This window comes from Struthio camelus, chromosome 4, assembly GCF_040807025.1.
Source record: "Struthio camelus isolate bStrCam1 chromosome 4, bStrCam1.hap1, whole genome shotgun sequence".
Classification (NCBI taxonomy): domain Eukaryota; kingdom Metazoa; phylum Chordata; class Aves; order Struthioniformes; family Struthionidae; genus Struthio; species Struthio camelus.
The window spans coordinates 20,977,706-20,996,384 of record NC_090945.1 but is presented as its reverse complement, the minus strand read 5'-3'; the positions used below and the strand labels follow the sequence as shown (position 1 = coordinate 20,996,384).

The window sequence follows — 18,679 nt, the reverse complement described above, 5'->3', positions numbered from 1 at the left end:
TGTTGTAAGTTGAGGTACTAAATATTTGGAGGCCAGTTTTATGTTTACCTAATTGATTTAAAAACCTGAGCACTACTACCCATCCCAGATTTAGTTTAGTTATAAATCCAAAGCTTTGCGTTTTAGTAGCACTAATGTAATGACTTCAGGATGCTTCCTTTAAGAGTGTGTTTCATGATGGCTGGCCGAAGCAGGCTTTATGTTCAAAGCGATTAGATAACATGCTAATCACTATATATTTAAATACCAATATGACATGCAGAACAATTATTTTTTTCCTGTTTTTCCTTTACAACTTGTTCTTGTGAGGGACACATTGCTATTGCTGTGTTAGCGGACAGTTTGGAAAAGAGGAAAACTGGAATATAACAGTATGGTGTTATTAGAATAGGAGATAAATTTAAAAAGACTTTTACATGTGTACAGTTACATATAACCAATATAACTAAATAATGCTGATAGGTAACGAGTCCTGAACTTGCCCAATTTTTGGCTGATCTTGACAAAAGTATTTTCATTACGCAAACATGAAAAAAGATTGTTATAGGGTATGAGTATGCCACAGCTTTATTGTTTCTGATCAGTGGTCACAGTATATAGTAGCCCTTGTGCATGGCTGACATAAAACTAAGCCAACTTTTCTTACCAGGCTTTAAGAAAGATGTAACTTAACAGCTATTTTACCTTTTGTTCGTGAATATTTTAGGTTTGTCAATTTTTGAACATAGCTGTTTTAAAACTGTTTCTGATACTTTAAGAATTTTATTGATATCCATGACATAGCTTTATTTTTTTAATATATAAAATTGTTTGTGGTTTTATGTATCTGGTCTTTATCTAGCTGCTTGCTTTCATATTTTGTTTATGTGTTCTTTGTGGTATGAAGATGTGAACCTGGAATTGGTATTATTTTGAGGAAATACGGAAAGTACAAATCCGAATAATCAGAAACACATTTCTTTTCAGCTACTGAATCTGGAAAACAGCATGTTTCTGCTGCATAGAAAAGCAAGTCATAAAAAAAATCCATGCATTTGAGCCCTGTGTGCCATGAAAGTCGTAGTGCAAAAATATACCAATGAGGGCACAATGTTTGTAGTGTTGCCATGACATTCACCCAGCACAGATTGTCAGCAACCTCACATGAATCTGAATCCAGGGACTAGGTTGAAGGCTTAGGTGCAAAAACTTCTGTACAAGTTGCGTAGATATTTACTTATTGTATGAATTTTACTGCCAGTAAATACCAAATCAAGATTTTTGCTTTTCTGTTCTCTTTATTCACTTACTGTTGTTGTCTTGCTTAAGTGTTTCCATTAGGGTCATTGTGCTAAAATGATTTATAGAAGCCAAGGATTTGGTCCTTTAGACTTAGCAATGAAACAGCAAGCTGAAGAAAAGCTGCAAATGGTAGAAACTCACCAGACTAGACTGCTTATGATGCCATTCAGCTTTTCATGGTATTTGTTCTTCTATCAGTAGTAGCTTGTTAGTGAATTTAAAAAGTTCAAGATTTCTATTCTAATGCATGTTTAGTGCTAGCGATCTGAAGGTGCCTATAATTATGATTTCCCAGCAGTATTGCCTGAGAATTTTAAATCGGCCAACTAGTAGGATGATACCTATTTCCTGGGCTTGCAGGATCTTTATGAGAACTAGATCTGGGCTAACAGAAATCACTGCTACAGTGAATAAGAATGATATTGAACCTTGTTGTATTCAGAACAAAATGCAAAACCTGTTTCCGTGACTCAGCTTTATCTTAGCAAGATCTTCTCATGCACAGGGAGCCCACAAGTAAAAACAAAATTCTAAGTATTCAAACGTATGTAAGTTGGAAACACAAATAATTTTTTCATTACTGGTTTTCAACTTAAGGAGGCGTTTTGATACCCCACGTTTGGAATAGCATAGGTAAAAGGTAGTGGTCTGAATTTTCAGATGGTAAAATGCAAAATGCTGTAAGAGATCAAATGTAGATTCTTCTAACATAATAAGATTCTAGATTTAAAAAAAAAAAAAGCGAGTCAGCTTTTGTTGCTTCAGAGTGAGAGTTTTTCCTTGCAAAATAATTTGTATGGTATTTTTCGTACATCACCGTTGTGGAACATTGGGTCAATGTAGTGTATAACAACCTTTTCCATATGTTCTGAGGTATGGGTGGGACCATACCCTGCATTCATTTAAATCAACGTAATTCTATTGAAATTAATGAGCTAAGATGGCTTGTATTAGCTAAGGATCTTTTCATGTTTTTTCCCATACTCAGCTGAAACAATACCAACAAACTTGAATTCTTGTGAACAGTTTCTCAGACTTTTTGATTGTCTTTAAGATTTTCCCTTATATATACTTGGATTTCTTTTTTTAGTTAACAATTCAAGCTTTATGGCTTCTTCATTCTTCTGTAAATTGTTTTATTATTTTGTCATGAGCGTAACACTTCATAAACACTGTCCTGTTTTGAAACGCTGCTTCCAATGGCTTACCTAGTATTGATGTGTTCTAAATTATGTCCTTGTTCTGTTTTCACTCTTGGAAGTGATACCGGACAAGGACCGTTTTCTCTAAAGCCATATCTAAAGTTATGTTAAAGCTACTACAGTAGTCCCGATAGGTGCCACAGTGTGTTGGAGGTGCTACACCCCAAAGATCTCTATACCCCTGTCAACTTCAATGCATGATAGGTTACTTTAGCAGTGCATTATAAGATATTGGTGGAATACCTAGCAAATTATTTTGCTCAGTTTAAAGTGCTGATTGTTCCACTAAAAAAAACCCTGTAAATTGCCAAGGCTTTAAAATTAGTTCAGTATTAGAAAATATATGTTTTGGGGGGGTTTTTTCTTTCTTTTTACATTTGAACTCTGACCATGCAAAACAATCCTTAGATAAGCAAAAAGTTTTGATAAGTGTTACTTTAAGCTGAAGAGAGAGGATAAGCATTTAAAACATGCACCTTATTCCATCCCCTTTTCATTCCTCTTTTCTGTATTGAGAATGCCAAGTCTGCTGCAGTTCTGCTGGGTCTCAGAGAATTCCTCATTCCTCAGAGCAAAGCCACGCATCTGTCTTAGCATCTCCATCCCCTCCTCCTTTCAGCTGCACTGTGTAGCTCCCAGGAGGTGCCTATGGTGGGCGACTGAGGATAAGACAGCATTGGTGTTCTTGCAGAAAACACAAGTCTCTGGGCTGGCTCCAGTTTTCTGCTCCGTGGAACTGGGTTAGGATATCCTTGCTGGAGATGCTCTGAGTGCCGCTGCTTCTTCCGTAAGCAGCCCTTGAGTTGCAACCCTTCTGTAATACCTCATTCAAGCACCTCTGTTTCTACAGCTGCCCCGTGTGTAATCGTCCCTTTCTTGCCATGAACTTAGGTCAGGAAGAATTGTTCCTGCTCCAGGCAGGACTACCAAGTTCAGGTGAGTGTCTGGACAGAAACATGGGCTGGTAAAGAAAGAACTGCTTCTCAGTCATGCTGGTTCTTGTCAATGTGACTTCAGTGGCTTCTACCATAAGAACAGGGGAATTTTATGGCTGTGATTAGAGGACCTTAGGATCAAAAGAAGCAAACAAGCATTGTGCTGTTGGTTGTATGGTGGTTGCTGCTTTGTGTCATTCAGGGAAGTGGTATTACTTTTGTCAGCAAGGGTTGCACCTTGTTGGCTCACATCTCTTTTATATGTAAACTGCATGTAAGCAATTTGTGGGGCTAAGTTAGGCAGGCACGAAGCTCAGTAGGCATATATACAGCATTGCTACAGTATTTAATAAGTGTTAATTTTAGCCACTGAAGTTACCGGTTCCTTTGCATTCTGTCAGCTGAATTGGAGATGCAAAATGAAGACACAGGTTTTTTCAAGAATCCTTTATGATGCACAGAATAAAAAATCACCTGTCTGGAAACATACCTCTTAAATCTAATTCTACTCGGTCAAGATGAAGCTGCTTCTTTGTTACCTGACTTCTTATCAGATTGAATCTCTCTTTTCTGATATTTAAACTGGTAGTCTTGAAGTTGGTACCCTAAATGTGCAGCAAAGATGAGATGTCTCAATACTTTAAAATTTTCTGCACGTTCCTCTAAAGGTGCTTTCAGATTGTCATTCAGTGGCTGTGCCTTCTTTAATTTTTTTTCTTCTCAGATACCTAGCTCTAATTTCTAGAGCAAGAATTATTGTTATTTTGTTTAAACTAAATAACTTGCTACATGTCTGTGTGGAAGGCAGGTCACTTGTCTAAAAGCGTTTGTGTAAGGCTTTATCCAGGTGCAGGTGAGGTTCAAGGCCAGGTGCAGGTCCCCCAAGTACAGAAAGGGTCAATATACCTGTGTTTATGAGTAGCAGATGGAAAGAGTAGAACATATCCAGAGAGTTGGCTTATCTGGTGAGACACAGCGTGTAAAGGGACTCTTAATTATGAGTGAGACAGAGCCGCACACTTAGTTCTTGGTGCTTAATTTTACCGTTTTGCTAAATAATATGCCATGTAGTTTATTTCTCTTTTCCCTTATTTCCTACTCATTTCTTTCTAATTTGTGCTCATTGTGTGCCTGGCGCTGGGAAGATCAATCTTTGGGGTGTGGTTAGAGTTGTGGAAGTTACAAGGATGCTGTTAAGTACATCTTTTTTTTTTTTTTTTTTCTTTTTTACTTTTCTGAAAATCTAGAAGGAAAGGCCTTCTTTTGTACAAGTTAGAACGAAGAGTTTTTGTTCAAGTGGTTAAGTAACCCAAATGAACAACTATTTTTTTTTTCTCCACAACTTTTTTCCATTACTCATTTGTAATTAATCTTTTATTTACTTGAAATTCTTTTGGATCATAAGCCCGCCCTGTTTCTTCTGTATCTTCTGCCCCCTGATCCAATAATGAAGGATGTCAGCCACTCTAGGAATAAATATTTATAACCAAAAAAAAAAAAAAGAAAAGAAAAAAGAAACCTTATAAATTACAAAATATGTGGACTGGAGCTTGACTAGACAATATTTTTTATTTAAAAAAAAATAATTATTCTGTCAATTTTTTCCAAAAAAAATGTTGTTATACACATAGCTTATCCTGCTCCCATACACAGATTAAAGCTACTACATTGCAAAATTGCAATAACACATTCTATATCTTAATACCTATAGTATTATTCAAAATCTGTTATTAACCTTCCTTTGTAAGTTATGGTACTTACATTTTTTTATGCTTGTCAGATCTTTAAGTTATTTTAGTAGAAACTTTTGACAGCAATTGTACTGTTGGCTTCAAAAATGACTTTTGCTTAGGTACAAGTTAAAACATAAATATGTTCTTAGGTGATCTCCCTCTGAAGTCAGTTGTTGATTTCTTACTCTCTTTTCTCAGATTTAAGAGCTGGATTATTCTGTGCTTTTTTAATGCAAAGATGCGCTTCCTACAGTATGCGTCACAGTACAAAGTACGCCAAAATGCTACTCGTATGCAACTTATGTTGCTGGAAATGTGTAATTTAGTTTGAAAAATATTCCTAATGGCACATGCAGTAAGGAGTATACAGGTGTGTATGTATATAACACAGCCAAAAATGTGCATGTCATGTTAAGGACCGTTTGATTCTTCCGGAGTGACTTTAATAAATCATGCGATGCATTTAGTCGTGTAGACTAACACGCCCTTAGCTTCTCAGGTGTGGAAAGAGGAAGACTACGAAATTTCCTCCATATTTAGTTGATCAGCCATTATCTATTTGGAAGAAACGTGAAGGAAACTGTCACTGTACCTGGCTTTTCAATATCTCCTGTATATACCCTGTTTTACTTGATCCTCTGGGGTGAGAAACCTGTGAGATTGAGACACACTCAAGTGCAGGTGAGCTAGCAGGATTTCTGGAAGGGCCTCCTAAACAAAGTCTGCAGGCCTTCCTTGCTCAAGACTTAGGCTCAGGCTTTTAGGTCTTGAAACCTTGGCCTTGGTTTCTGTGATAATGAAAGTGGAGGTTGTCCCAGCTGCATCTTTTGTACTTGTGCAAATGTATTGAGCTTCAGGGAAGTTTCCGTGCCGTGTCATTATGAAGTAGAGTGACAACTGTGTGTGTTATAAAATAAAAGACAATAAAAACTAGTGGAGAACTAGAGGAATTAACACTACTAATGCAAAGCCTCAAAAAAGAAAGCAATTAAAGTTTTGAGCTGCTCCTTTCCAAACCTCTGTTTAGAAGTGACTTGTCTGCTCTTGATTAGGTTGTGTGTGATGATACTTCACAAGTGCGATGTATGGATTAAATCTCTGGTTTTCTTTTCTTCTAGACTATATCTTCTGTAAAGCTTGTGGAAGATAGATGTATGTGCTGCAATGGTGACATAAATATTTAAGAGGACTGGAACAAGTTGTTGAGAACCGGTGTTTGTTTTTAATGCTGCTGCTGAGAACAGTCTAAGGCAAGTAAACATCATGAGTTTTATCATGAAACTTCACAGACATTTTCAAAGAACAGTTATTTTGCTGGCCACTTTTTGTACAGTGAGCATTGTTATCTCTGCATACTACTTGTATAATGGCTACAAACAGGAAAATGAACTTTCTGAAATCACTTCAGAAGTGGAATGCGGTGATCTTCAACTGTTGCCATACAAGCTGATGGAGATGAAGACCATGAAGCCTATTGATCCCCTGAGGACTGATCTTGTAGTGCTGGTGTTTGTGGAAAGTCAATATTCAGCATTAGGCCAAGATATAGTGACTGTTTTAGAATCCAGCCGATTTCAATATCACATTGAGATTGCACCTGGAAAAAGTGATCTCCCGGTGCTTATAGACAAAAATAAAGGCAAATATGCTCTCATAGTATATGAAAATATTCTAAAGTATATGAATATGGACTCTTGGAACAGAGGCCTTCTAGACAAGTACTGTGTAGAATATGGTGTCGGTGTTATTGGATTTCACAAAGGCAGTGAGAACAGCTTACAGAGCTTTCAGTTGAAGGGCTTTCCTTTCCTTGTCCACAGCAATGTGGGTATTAAGGACTGTTGCATTAATCCTCATTCCCCATTGCTCCATGTGACAAAGTCCTCTAAACTTGATAAAGGTCCCTTGCTTGGAAATGACTGGGCAGTTTTCCAGATTAATCATACAGCTTATCAACCGGTGATATTTGCGAAAGTAAAGACGCCAGAAAACCTTTCACCACCTACCACTAAAAGTATTCTCCATGCCACAGTAATTCATGACCTGGGGCTCCACGATGGGATTCAGCGAGTCCTCTTCGGCAATAACTTGAATTTTTGGCTGCACAAGCTGATTTTCATAGATGCCATCTCTTTCCTGTCTGGAAAGAAACTTAGGCTGTCCTTGGATAGATACCTCCTGGTTGACATAGATGACATCTTCGTTGGGAAGGAGGGAACACGGATGAACACCAACGATGTGCAGGTAAAGTATGTACAGAAACAGTCACTGCAGCAAAGGGCGAGTTTTAAAATCTAATTTGTGAAGTGAACAGTTATGAAGGCTTGGAATTCACTAAGGATACAAATCAGTCAGTAGCAAGGCAGACTGTTTCTGCCTTGAGAGAGAAGCCAGTCTCTCTGGCTTTGGCAGCGCTGAGTCCAGGTGTAATAGTTACTTCAGCCTCCAGGCTGGAGAAGACTCCATGCAGCATTGCTTATACATGCACTAGGGAAGCGTGTGGGATAATAAAAACCTCCCTGGCTTATATCCCTTGTTCTCTCTCCAGTGACACATGAGTCCCTGCTGAGGTAAGCTCTATAAACTGGAGGGTGGGCACCTCTGATCTGAATTACTTTCCTCTTACTTTATATGGAAAATGGTCACCGAAAAGGGAATTAAAGAAAAGTAGTTGCTAATTAACTGTTAAAGAAAGGAGATAGGAGTGGTGGCAGTGTTTCCTTTTAGAGACCCCCCCCCCATCCAATTTTAAGCGGTTAGAAAATTGTACAGGGTTTAATTCTGTAGTTTGATGAGTACCTCCTAAGCGGTACTTCAGTAAGAGTTTGAAGACAGCACAGGACTTCAGAGCTAGACCCAAGAACTATTAGTTTGTAATATGTGTGCTGCTAGTCTTACAAACGGAAGGTGAATGTGGTGAGCTGATAATAAATGCCAACATAAATTTTGAAGAACAGATTGGACTATTAGCTGTTTGAAAAATATTTCAGATGTCAGGACTCAGTTGCAGCATTTCACCTTTCCTGTCGCTGTTTTGTGTCTCTTGCTTGCAGCCAAGGCTGGTTTTAATATAGATCTTAAAAACTTGTTCTGTAACTAAGTGGCTTGGCAATTTCTGTACGTTTTTAAGCAGTTTAAGTGACATGTTTCTGAAGGTCCTTTCTCACTCTCTGCTGCCGTGCTGTTCAAGTGAAGTGGTAGTTTTGAGTCAGTGGGAGTAATGTTTTAACATTAGGTACACGGCAATAATATAATCTCCTTTTTGTCAAGAATCTGGTTGCAGAACAAATAGTTAGAGAACGCTTAAAAACTGAAATATTTGATCTAGAAGCTAGAAATCTGTAGGACACTAATTACTACCGTGTCTACGCTAAAACTAAAGGCGAATGTTGTGTTAGAGCTTCCGCAGTGCAAAGAGGAACTTAGAGAGGAAAGGAAAGGCAAAGATAACACTGCACGCAGTTGTTACTCAATTTTGTTCAATTTTAAGTGGGCTTTCTTACAGTGCTAATGTATTTGTCAAGCTGCAGTAACTCTGCATATATTGCTTCATTAAACAAAAGATTTGAACTTGGGGTTGCAATGTATACTATTTTCCAAAACGTTCTCTGCACGTGCAATTATAAATGTCTCCTAGGTAAGTGTTACCCTTATACAAAAGAATTGCATAGGAAGGAGATGGAGAAAACGTGGAACAATAAATGTAATCTCTGTGTAGAACATGATGGCAGCATTTCAGTTGCATGGATGAGCATGTTTTGAGAATCTCCCACTCCTGTTGTTTTGAAGAAGAGGCAGATTCTATTAACAGCATACGTAGTGGAAGACTTACTTTGGCTTTATTCTGTGTTGGACAGTAGCAATTTGAAATGGTATGTTTCCCATTGTTTCTTTGTGTGATGACACCTTAAGATGTCATTTTAGGATTAGTTAGAATGATTGATTGCCAGAATTACTTCTCAGAAACGGGAAGCTTTTGAGACAAATTAACTTAAAGCAGATACAAAAGGATGAACTGCATTATTTTGGGAGATTAATGTGCAGTACGTCAGAATGGTAACTCCCCAAAATAAAACTGTAAAATAAAATATAAATAACGTCAAAGTGGAAATAACTTTTAAGTAGGAATAATGTAGGTGATCATTTATGTGCTACTGTGTTCTGAAACAGTGGAATCAGAAAAAGTGTTCCCTTCAGATTGTCTGCCTAAAAGTTAAAATGTTCCATTAAACACGTTGTTAGGACTGTCAGATGCAATGTATCTTCATTACTATTAATATCAAAGCAGTTATCCTCTGTGGCACAATGACATGTGGAAGGAATGAAATAAAATCAATTTACTGTAGTTGAAAATCTGTTATTGTAAACTATATTTGCACATAAATGACATCCTATTATTAGACAGGAGTGTTTTACTGAGTTCTGCTGCATTGACTGTGACAGAGAATTGTGTGACGCTAGTGTGAAAATAAGTTCTTTAATGGAGACTTTATATAATTTCAGTACTTATGATTAACTCATTTCAACCGAGCTTACATTTTTAAAAGCTAGCAATATAGAATTAGGTCTAATGCTTTTCTGAGTTTCAATTTCGTTTGACGTGTCTCTTACTTAGTATTTTCTGGACATACTCACATCTAGTAAGGCCATAAGCTTACTCAGAGTGAGATGGATGTTTCTATATGCACTTGATTAATGCAGAAGTAGTCTAAAACACTTCATAAAGCTTCCAAAATCCAGAGTACCTTTATGGCTGCTCCTGCTCCTTACTCTGGATAGGGCAGAGTTTAGAAACTGCAGTGTTAATGCATAACTGATGGCAATAATAATTACTTATCGTTGAGTTTCACTGACAAACTTGGACAGGCAGTATTAGTCCTAGGTCTTCTGTGACAGGTTTCTCTCCATCAACTGTGTAAGGAACCTAGGTTCGCTTTAAAAGGACTGGTTCATTAAGCCCCTAAGGTTTAAGCTCAGATTGGGTTAGCAAGTGAAGAAAGTCGTGACTGAGTGTTTAAAAAAAGAGGGTCACCATAGCAAAAGAGATCCTGCAGCACTGAAGCAGTACAGAATATTTGTTACATTGCAATTGCGTATAAGGTTAGATTTTCAGGGGAATATCTTCTTAGCAAGTTTCATTTAGGTTTCTGAAGTAGCCGGAATAATAGTTAATAGATGGATTTTAAACTAAATTACCGTCTTCTTTAAAGTTTGTGAACTGGAACTGAGCACTTTTGAAAATTGCTATCATAAGGTTAAGTGGTAATTTTTTTTCGATATTATTTCTCACCTCAGAAGAGGTTGAGTCAGAAACCGCGTCTCTAAAATGAGGGTCTTCGGCTCCTCTAAAAATTAGGCAAAGTGGTACTTCCGCTTGAGTATCCGGAGTGTCAAGGACATGAGCATAAAGAGCGCTTCTGAAAATCTTTTGACGTTGTTTAGCAACATAAAAATCCTGTAAAACTAATACATGGGCCATTCTGTTAGACAGCAGACTAACTTTGTACCAGTCCCACCACAACTTCATCAGTTAAAAAACAAAAAACCTTGAAACTGTACCTGGTTGTTACCAATTTAACCATCTCTCTATAAAATCTGGGCCAACGGAATGTAGTTGTTCAGTACAGCATACTGAGTAGCTGTCAGTGTGCATCAACAGTAACCATCCATCTTAGTTTATTTACTTTGTCTTTCTCTGGTATAGTAGAAATAATGGAAGAGAACATTGTCTTAGTCTAATTGCCTCCCACTTTGAAAATATGCTTGATAATGTCATCTAGCATTCATTTTCAGTAACTTCTTTTCTCTCTTAATATTTGTCTAGCAGCAGAGACCATTATGCTGTGACAATGCTATATTTTTTCTTTGTTTCTTGTAGAAGACTAAGAGCCTGTGCAGTGCAAGTAATTCATTTGAATGGACGTACAGAGAAAATCTATCTAGATGTCCACAGAGTAAATTTATCTTAATAAACCATGATTGTCCCACTTGACACTACTAATGTAATATCATATAATCTTTACTGTTACAGTTACTCATTCTAAATTTTTTCAGACTATAAAGCACTGAGATTTTTTCGGAAAAAAACCAATCTGATAATAGGGGGAAAATTAAAATACAAATTTTTTTCCATTGACAGCTCCTACTCCAAAAGTGCCAGTGGAGCAGTAGGCAGTAAGTTGATCTACCTCTCTTCATTTCCTCCATACATGCCCTTTCTGCATTTCCTTGAAAGTTGATCACATTTCTAAAGAAAAATTAGGGCATTGTGAAATATTTTCTGAAGTTAATAGCTGTATGATCCCCTCTTTATTCTCCTGTCCTTATGTGCATTTCGAAAGAGGCACTTTGAATCGAAGTCAGGATGGGGAAAACATTCTTACTTCCCTGTAATCTTTTCACTTTCTTCGTATAAACCTAATCTTTCTCTGCACACGTAATTCCTACTTTTGCTCAGTTTTGAAACAGTGGTCGGGTTGTTATTTGGGGAGAGTTTTGGCATGGATAAGCATCTTGGATTTGTCCCAGAAAATACTCAGAGTGAACTACAGACAAATACGATTATGCTTACACATGAAAATATTATGATGGGTGCTTATTTTGGGGGGGGTGGGGGGCAGGGGGGAGGAATTCTTTGTAAATGCTAAGGAAAAAGTTTCATATTAACCATATCCATTATTGGGAGGGAGATGATGTACCTTGTTTCTTTTTCTATTCTGTGAGCACTTAGGTAGTGCATCCTTTAGTAGACGTGCATTAAAATGAGAAAAACAGACGTGAACCTGCAGAGGCTTTCGGCGTTAGAGTCATTGAAGAATTGCATAACGAGAATTATATTCTGTAATGATTTGCCTGCATATTATCTGTGCCAAACAATGCTACGGTAACGCAGAGGATTTAGCCAAGAAGGACAAATTCATGGCATTTTAGTCTCCGTCACTCACACAGTCTGTCTGTGCAAGATTCTTCTTGCCTAGGTACTGAGGTTTATAATGCAGACATCTGTATCCGAGTTAGCCCTCTAACTTTCAATTGTAGTCAGCACAGAGAAATAGCTACAAATGGCTCATCTTCAGGCAGAAACTGGTTAAGTGAATTGCACCTTAAAAATACACGTTTGCTTCTGTTGTTCGTAAAATCCTTCTGAGTGACTAAGATCACATATAAACATTTGTGTTTGCTCAGATAGATCTTATTCTGTGTCCCAGAGCCAGTGCTGTCATTGTTATATCATTACCTCAGTGCATTGGTGGCCTAGTTTTTGTTTAACATAACAGGAATTTCTCCCTTAAGAGCTAATTGTTTATTCCCTATATTGCAAATTTGTGCAGATTAGTCAGTGCAGCTTAATGGATTTTAAACTACTGTAGTAATTTAAGTGTCTCTTCAACCTGTGTAGCAGAAAGAAATCAGTATAGCATATATCGGTGTAGTCTTCCCTGTATAGTGGAAAGAAATCAGAACTTTGTGCATTAAAGCATACCACCTGTGTATTCATTTTAAAAATACAGTGACATTTTTTTCAATTCCTCTGGCATAGGACTGACCTAACTGTTTGCCTTAGAAGAGAGAGTTAGGTATATGTTGGGTTAAAGGAGAATGGGTAGAAGATGCCAGAAAGTCTGAACTGTCAAGACAGCAGGATGGTTCCTTAACCTTTCACAGGAGAACGTGTAATTATGTAAGTTAATCTATTCCTTATCTGTAGTATCACATAGTCAGTTATTAGTAAAAAAGTGATAGGCCATTGAACGTGTCCGTTACACAACTACCAGAGATACTCATGTCTATTCAGTTACACTGAGCTTTGTTTTATGGACTGCTACCAGTGTATGGAACATTTTTCTAGTCAGGTATGTTACCATTCAGTATATAAAAGCAACTAGTTTACGTACTAAACTTCTGTGAATTTTAATGTGGTAAGATTTGATATTACTGCCTCTCAATACAGCCCAGTTTTTGTGTTTAAAAGGAGCTTGTTGATGTTTGAAACAGAATGTAGTACAAAAATCCTTGACCAGAAGAGGGTGACTGCTAACAGGGGACGCAGGAGGGCTGGTCTGCCTCTGATATGATGCTTCTAGGATTACCGCGATAACCCTTTGGAATTCCATGTATGCTTCCTTCTTCCATTCTGCACTTGTGCAGAGTTAGCTACAACCAAGCCCAGTGCAATAAGCTTAACTAAACTCTCTGTTTCGTCAGTGCAGAGCAACTGTTCCTCTATACAGAACTTCATAGGCACAGTGGTTGTAAAAAGTATGCAATACTGCTCTGTGTTAAAAACAGAAAAGAAATTAAGCGGTGATTGACCTGTGGATGTTCTTTCCACCTCAGAATCAGTTCCTGTTGGCATAAAGTGTGGGAAAGCTTACCTTTCCAGTAAGGTATCTGTTATGAGGAATCCAAATTTTGTTTTTTATTCCATTTGTTAGAATTTGTTAGAATTTCTAGCTTGTTTTGTTTTTTTATTTGTTTTAGAAAATGAGAGCAGTTGGATGTAGTAGCACTTAGCCCTGCTGAACCTGGGAGAGACATCAGGTCCGAGAGACATCAGGTCCCAGAGACATGCTTTAACAACTCGCAGGACTGATGTTGTGCAGCCTTTGAGCAAAGCAGTAGAGAGTTTTACGGTTAAGGAGTGTAATATTCTGTGTAGCTTTCTCCTACCTGTTTAGATACACAGGCCTAAAAGATGCCAAATATTTTCCAATCTAAGGGCATCCTGGAGAAGTGAGTTACATTCTGCACTTGACAGAGGGGGTATCTCGCATAGAAGGAATGGGTCCGGAGAGCAGTACTGCCTCCTGGTGCTTTATCCATCTTCAGTGACTGCTAAGAACTGTAACTGCTGAGTGCAGAATTCTCTGGAGTACTAAAGCAAAAGATAGCACAGAAGAACAAGGCAGATCACTAATCATAAATGTGTATATACTTATTTTTTCCCTTCTGCTTAGTTTTCCAATGTCAGAGTAACCTAATCTCATATTCTGAAATCTAAAAGCTTGTGACACTATATCCCTTCATACCAACCTAAATCTTGAAATAGTGATTTTTTTAGGCAGGCTTCTAAGAGAGCTATGATTCTTAAAGGTCCACAGCATCCCCTCCTGTTGTGAATTGTGTGGCAGGAGATTACGAGAAGAGAAGACTCCATCTCAATTGCAGCCTTTTTTTTTTTTTTTTAATTGTCAAAAAGCAGAAGCTGCTTCCCAGCCTAGTGAATCCTATGGGATCTTTGAAGGCTATGAGAATGATTTGCTTAAAGTTCTTTTACCCCAATGCCAGCTTTGATCATCTGTCTGTTACATTCTTTCTGGTCCTAGTGTCTCCAGTGGCATCTCCAGTTTGAGCACGCTGGCGCCTGAAGTACTAGCGTTCCTTAAAATGCAAGGCTGGAGCTTTGCCTTCAAGACTCCTTGTCTTAACAGCCCATTTATATCTGGTCAAGGGGGCATCTCAAGGCTGTCCTCAGACAGCCCATGTTAAAATACCTGTAATGCATCCATATAACCCTGTTACCATCTCGTTATGGACCATCCTGTTTCTAGCTGAAGTTCGGAGGTACCTAGGAGATCTCCAGAGAACAGAGGAAAGAAAAGTTGACGCATATGCTGCTAGGCCTAGGTTTCCACTTGGTCTGGCTCGTGAATAGTGTCTGAATGACTTGCCTGAGTATGCCTGTAGTAAATAAAAAGCAGAAAAAATAATCTCAGGCCGGTAAAGACTCAGGATTTCCATAGTTCATATTTTAGCCTAACACACATGAGTTTTGTTGAAGTATTTCCATGCGCAGATGCTTTTCAAAAGGTGAACTGAGGCAGAGTAAGTTCCTTTTCTGCAAAGGGATAATTTATAATGACTGGGGGCAGGACAGAGAGTAGCACTCCTCAAAAGAAAGCCATGGACTTCTTACCATAACTCCTCGCTTATTCGACCACAATTGTTTTAGCATTCTAGCGTGCTCAGTGGATCTTTTATCACATGATAGGCTGTTCTCATGTATTGTCCAAATGCAATACTTCATAAAGGTTTTGCTCCTAAAGCCTTTAATAGAACAAGAGATTTAGAGAAAGTAAGTTGCTAATTGTTTGCATTACCTTTCTTCAAATACACATGCATGCTTCCACTGAAATGTTGCTTCTGTCTAGGTAATGTGTTGTGATTCTAACAGCTGGCATATGGAAGTAATAGGGCAAAGAATTATGACTCCCTTTTTATAACCAGATGAAGGTGAATGCTCTGCAGATTGTCACACATGACATACAGCAGGAGGGCTTCGTTCCATGCGTAGTGATTTGCTGCCATTCAGGAAGCTCATTAGCATTCTTCAGAGCAGGTTGTTATGGTCCCGTTATTTTCTCCTCCGGAGGTTAAACTAACTACATGTAAAGGGGGAAAAAGTACTGTGCTCTCTGTCCCGATAAGTGACTGTTTCTTTGCTTACCTATGTGCCATGTTTTACAGTTTAATGGTAATACAACAGGAAGAAAGGTGTTAGTGTAAGTTTGTAGCTTTTATAACTAGCACACTTCATCATAGAACCCAAATGAGAAAATCATTGCTTCTCTGAATCCACTATTGCTTTTCCAAGTAAGCACATATGCAGTATGCATGCACAGTCCTGTATATTTATGTCTAGCAAATGAGAATAATTTTTTTCATTTTTTATGTTTCCATTACATCTCTGTAGTAGTGAATATTTTAATACTCTTAGGCTGAATGAACTCCCTTACTGATGGGTGTCTGGCTGTTGTCTTTTCGTTCTTGTTCTTAATGGAATTACGTGGTTTTAAGAGCTGTGTTATTTCAAACTTAAGCAATTATGCTCCCATGGGAGTAGGTGGGCTAACTGAACACTTTCTAATACTGTTTCTGCATTTACCTTGTTCTTTATGTAGAGATATCTTTACATTTGAGCATAAGGCTTCACTTAAGGAGAGATCCACACCAAATGCTTATGTGCACCCAGCATGCCAGCCTCCATTAGTCATTCTTGATTCAAAGCCATATACTTAGAAAGTTCTGTCAGTATCCTATTCCTCTCTCTTCTCAGAAACTTACACTTTAAGAATGTATTTGAATATTTTCATAGAAGAAATGAAAATACACGTGACCCTGCACATTATACTTTCAGTATTGTCAACATAACCTAAGTCCAGCTCTGTTTGGGTTGATCCGTACGGCCATGAGAGCAAAACCTGCCTTTTCAAAATTTATAGAGTGAGTGAAATTTGAGGCAAGACATGTTGAAACCTCAGTGTGCTCTGTCAGACATTCAGATCTTCTGGATAATTTGCCTCCTCTGAAAAACCTTTTTCGGAGCCTCAAGATTAGTAATTTAAAAGAGGTCTGTTGTTATTCACTGAATAAAAATGTTTAAAGAGCAGAAGTGAAATAAGGAGGGTATGAGTGAAGATACACAGTGGTCTTTGATGTCCATAAGTTAATGCAGACCTGAGGCAAGATGTTAACTTTCTCTGTGGCGTGCGTGGCATCATAACTCAAGAATGTTATGCTCTGAAACCACTTTCCATCATATTGGCAGTGCATTCCTGGACTGTCCCGTCAGCCTCTCCTTTCTTAGACTGCAAGTTCTCTGCGTCAGACTCTTTATTCTGTGTTTACGCCTTTCTTTATAAAGCCTTTGTGCATGTCAAAGGCATGCTTCAAAAAGCATTTTGATAATACAGATAATAATAATGCGACTACTGCTTATCACAGAGCTGTGTAAATCCAGCACTGTATTAGTGCCTGCTGCAAGATTTATTCTGAGCTTTTTCAAATGACAAGTTTGCCCGCTACCTCCTGCTGCTTTAATGGAATTGAACACAATTTTCACAAACAAGAAATAAAAGTACATTGCAATCAAATATAAAAATGTAGGCAATTAACTGTAAAACATAAAGCCAATATTGTGACTACTTCCTTCCCTCTCTTCAATCCCGTGAAGAAGGATCACAGAAAAAGAAGATTGAGGGGACAAGGGGGAATCTGCCTCGTTAGTTCTTTTACAGTTCAGTTCCATGAAAAGTGTCCCTTTTTTTCACCTGTTCAGTCTGGAAAAAGTCGATGCAAGTACATGACTGATTCTTGATGATTCTGCTTGCAAAACAAAGTAAGAGAAGGACAGTTGGTTGCCAGGGCCTATCTAACCCCTCTGAGAATAACAGTGCCATATCTATTTTCAGTCCCAATTTCCTTTTCTGTGTAAACTTCAAAGTGATCTATCTTTTTTTGTTTTGCTCTTTTTAAGATAAAAGTCTTACTTCCTATTTAAAACCAGTGTTTGACAAGCAGCATACAAACTTTATGACCAATTTTAAAAAATGTTTGGTCTTTAGCAGATTCCTTCTGATACTTTACAACCTTGGAGATGAATTAGACTGTTCCTTAAAATGTTGTTGCGTGTCCAGAACAGATCATAAATTAAATACCCTAATATATTGCAACATCTATACTAAAATACATTTGTAAATGTAAATACTGGAGAAAACAAAAAGTCAGTGACTGTGTGGACTGACAATCCATGGACCCATTCCAACCCAAGTCAGTAAATTTACTTGGCAAGGGCCATGCCATGCTGAACAGAGATACCAGGTTAGGTCTGGAAGCACTGTGGTTGTGTTTTCGTGGAGCTAATAAGCCATATAGCTCTGCATCAACCTCCCGCGCACTTCTGCTTTCGGCATTAGCACTCCTGAGAATAGCTCAAGTTTCTCTGCTCCCAATGTAGAGCTAACCTGGAATAAATGTAACTGGGAGTTGCCCGTGATAGAGTGCTAATGGAACTGGAAAAGAATCTGGAAAATAATTTTGTCTTATTAAGTACTTTTATGGTGAGAACATCATTTCTCTTATCCCTTGCTCTTGTCCTTTCTCACTGTCCCCCTTAAAAATAATGGGAATTTTGAAAATGGTTACCCTGCAAATATGCTAAAAACAAGATAGAGATTAAATCACATCCAAGTTTGTGGTGTCAGATGAATTGGAATTTCAGCTATATGCACTTGGCTTCAGGAAATTATTTCATCTTTGTGACTGGGCAGAATTCTTGAATGTTGTGCTCAGTTTGGTCACCACAGAATCAGAAGTGCTGAGAAAACGCTTAGACAGAAACACCAGCATAGTCAGGACACCTCTGAGCAAAGACTGAAAAAGTAAAGGTTGCTAAAGAACTTGTTAAGTGATGACCAAAGCAGAAAGTAAGAGGCTTCAGATATCTGCAGGCTCTGAGCAATGAGGATGGATAGTAGTTACTTAATATGCTGCGCTAAAATGTTTAAGTACTGGCTGAATCGCCAGTATAAGTTCCTTACAATAGCATGTGGTAGCATGAAGAATAGTATCCATATGGAAGTAAAAGGATTATGTAAGTTTTTAAAAATTAAATCTGGCAAAATAGTATAAAACGTGAAGTAATATAATATTGGCAAGGAATTTGTGCTAAGATGTATTCTCAGTGTCTTACAGTGTAATCAAATGCAGAATTCAGTTTGGATTCCTTTTTGTCAGTTTGAGCCCACAA

The 18,679-nt window shown here is 37.9% G+C and overlaps 1 protein-coding gene across 2 annotated transcripts in view; it reads left to right on the top strand.

Annotated features, from left to right (window-relative positions):
• LOC104144068 (N-deacetylase and N-sulfotransferase 3) overlaps nt 1-18,679 on the top strand; it is a 311,719-nt gene that overhangs the window by 233,877 nt on the left and 59,163 nt on the right. For both annotated transcript variants that reach the window (XM_068941749.1, XM_068941748.1), the window contains one exon: nt 6,270-7,395. In XM_068941749.1, the coding sequence (XP_068797850.1) occupies nt 6,415-7,395 (981 nt within the window). In that variant the 5' untranslated portion in view covers nt 6,270-6,414. The remainder of the gene's footprint in view (nt 1-6,269; nt 7,396-18,679) is intronic.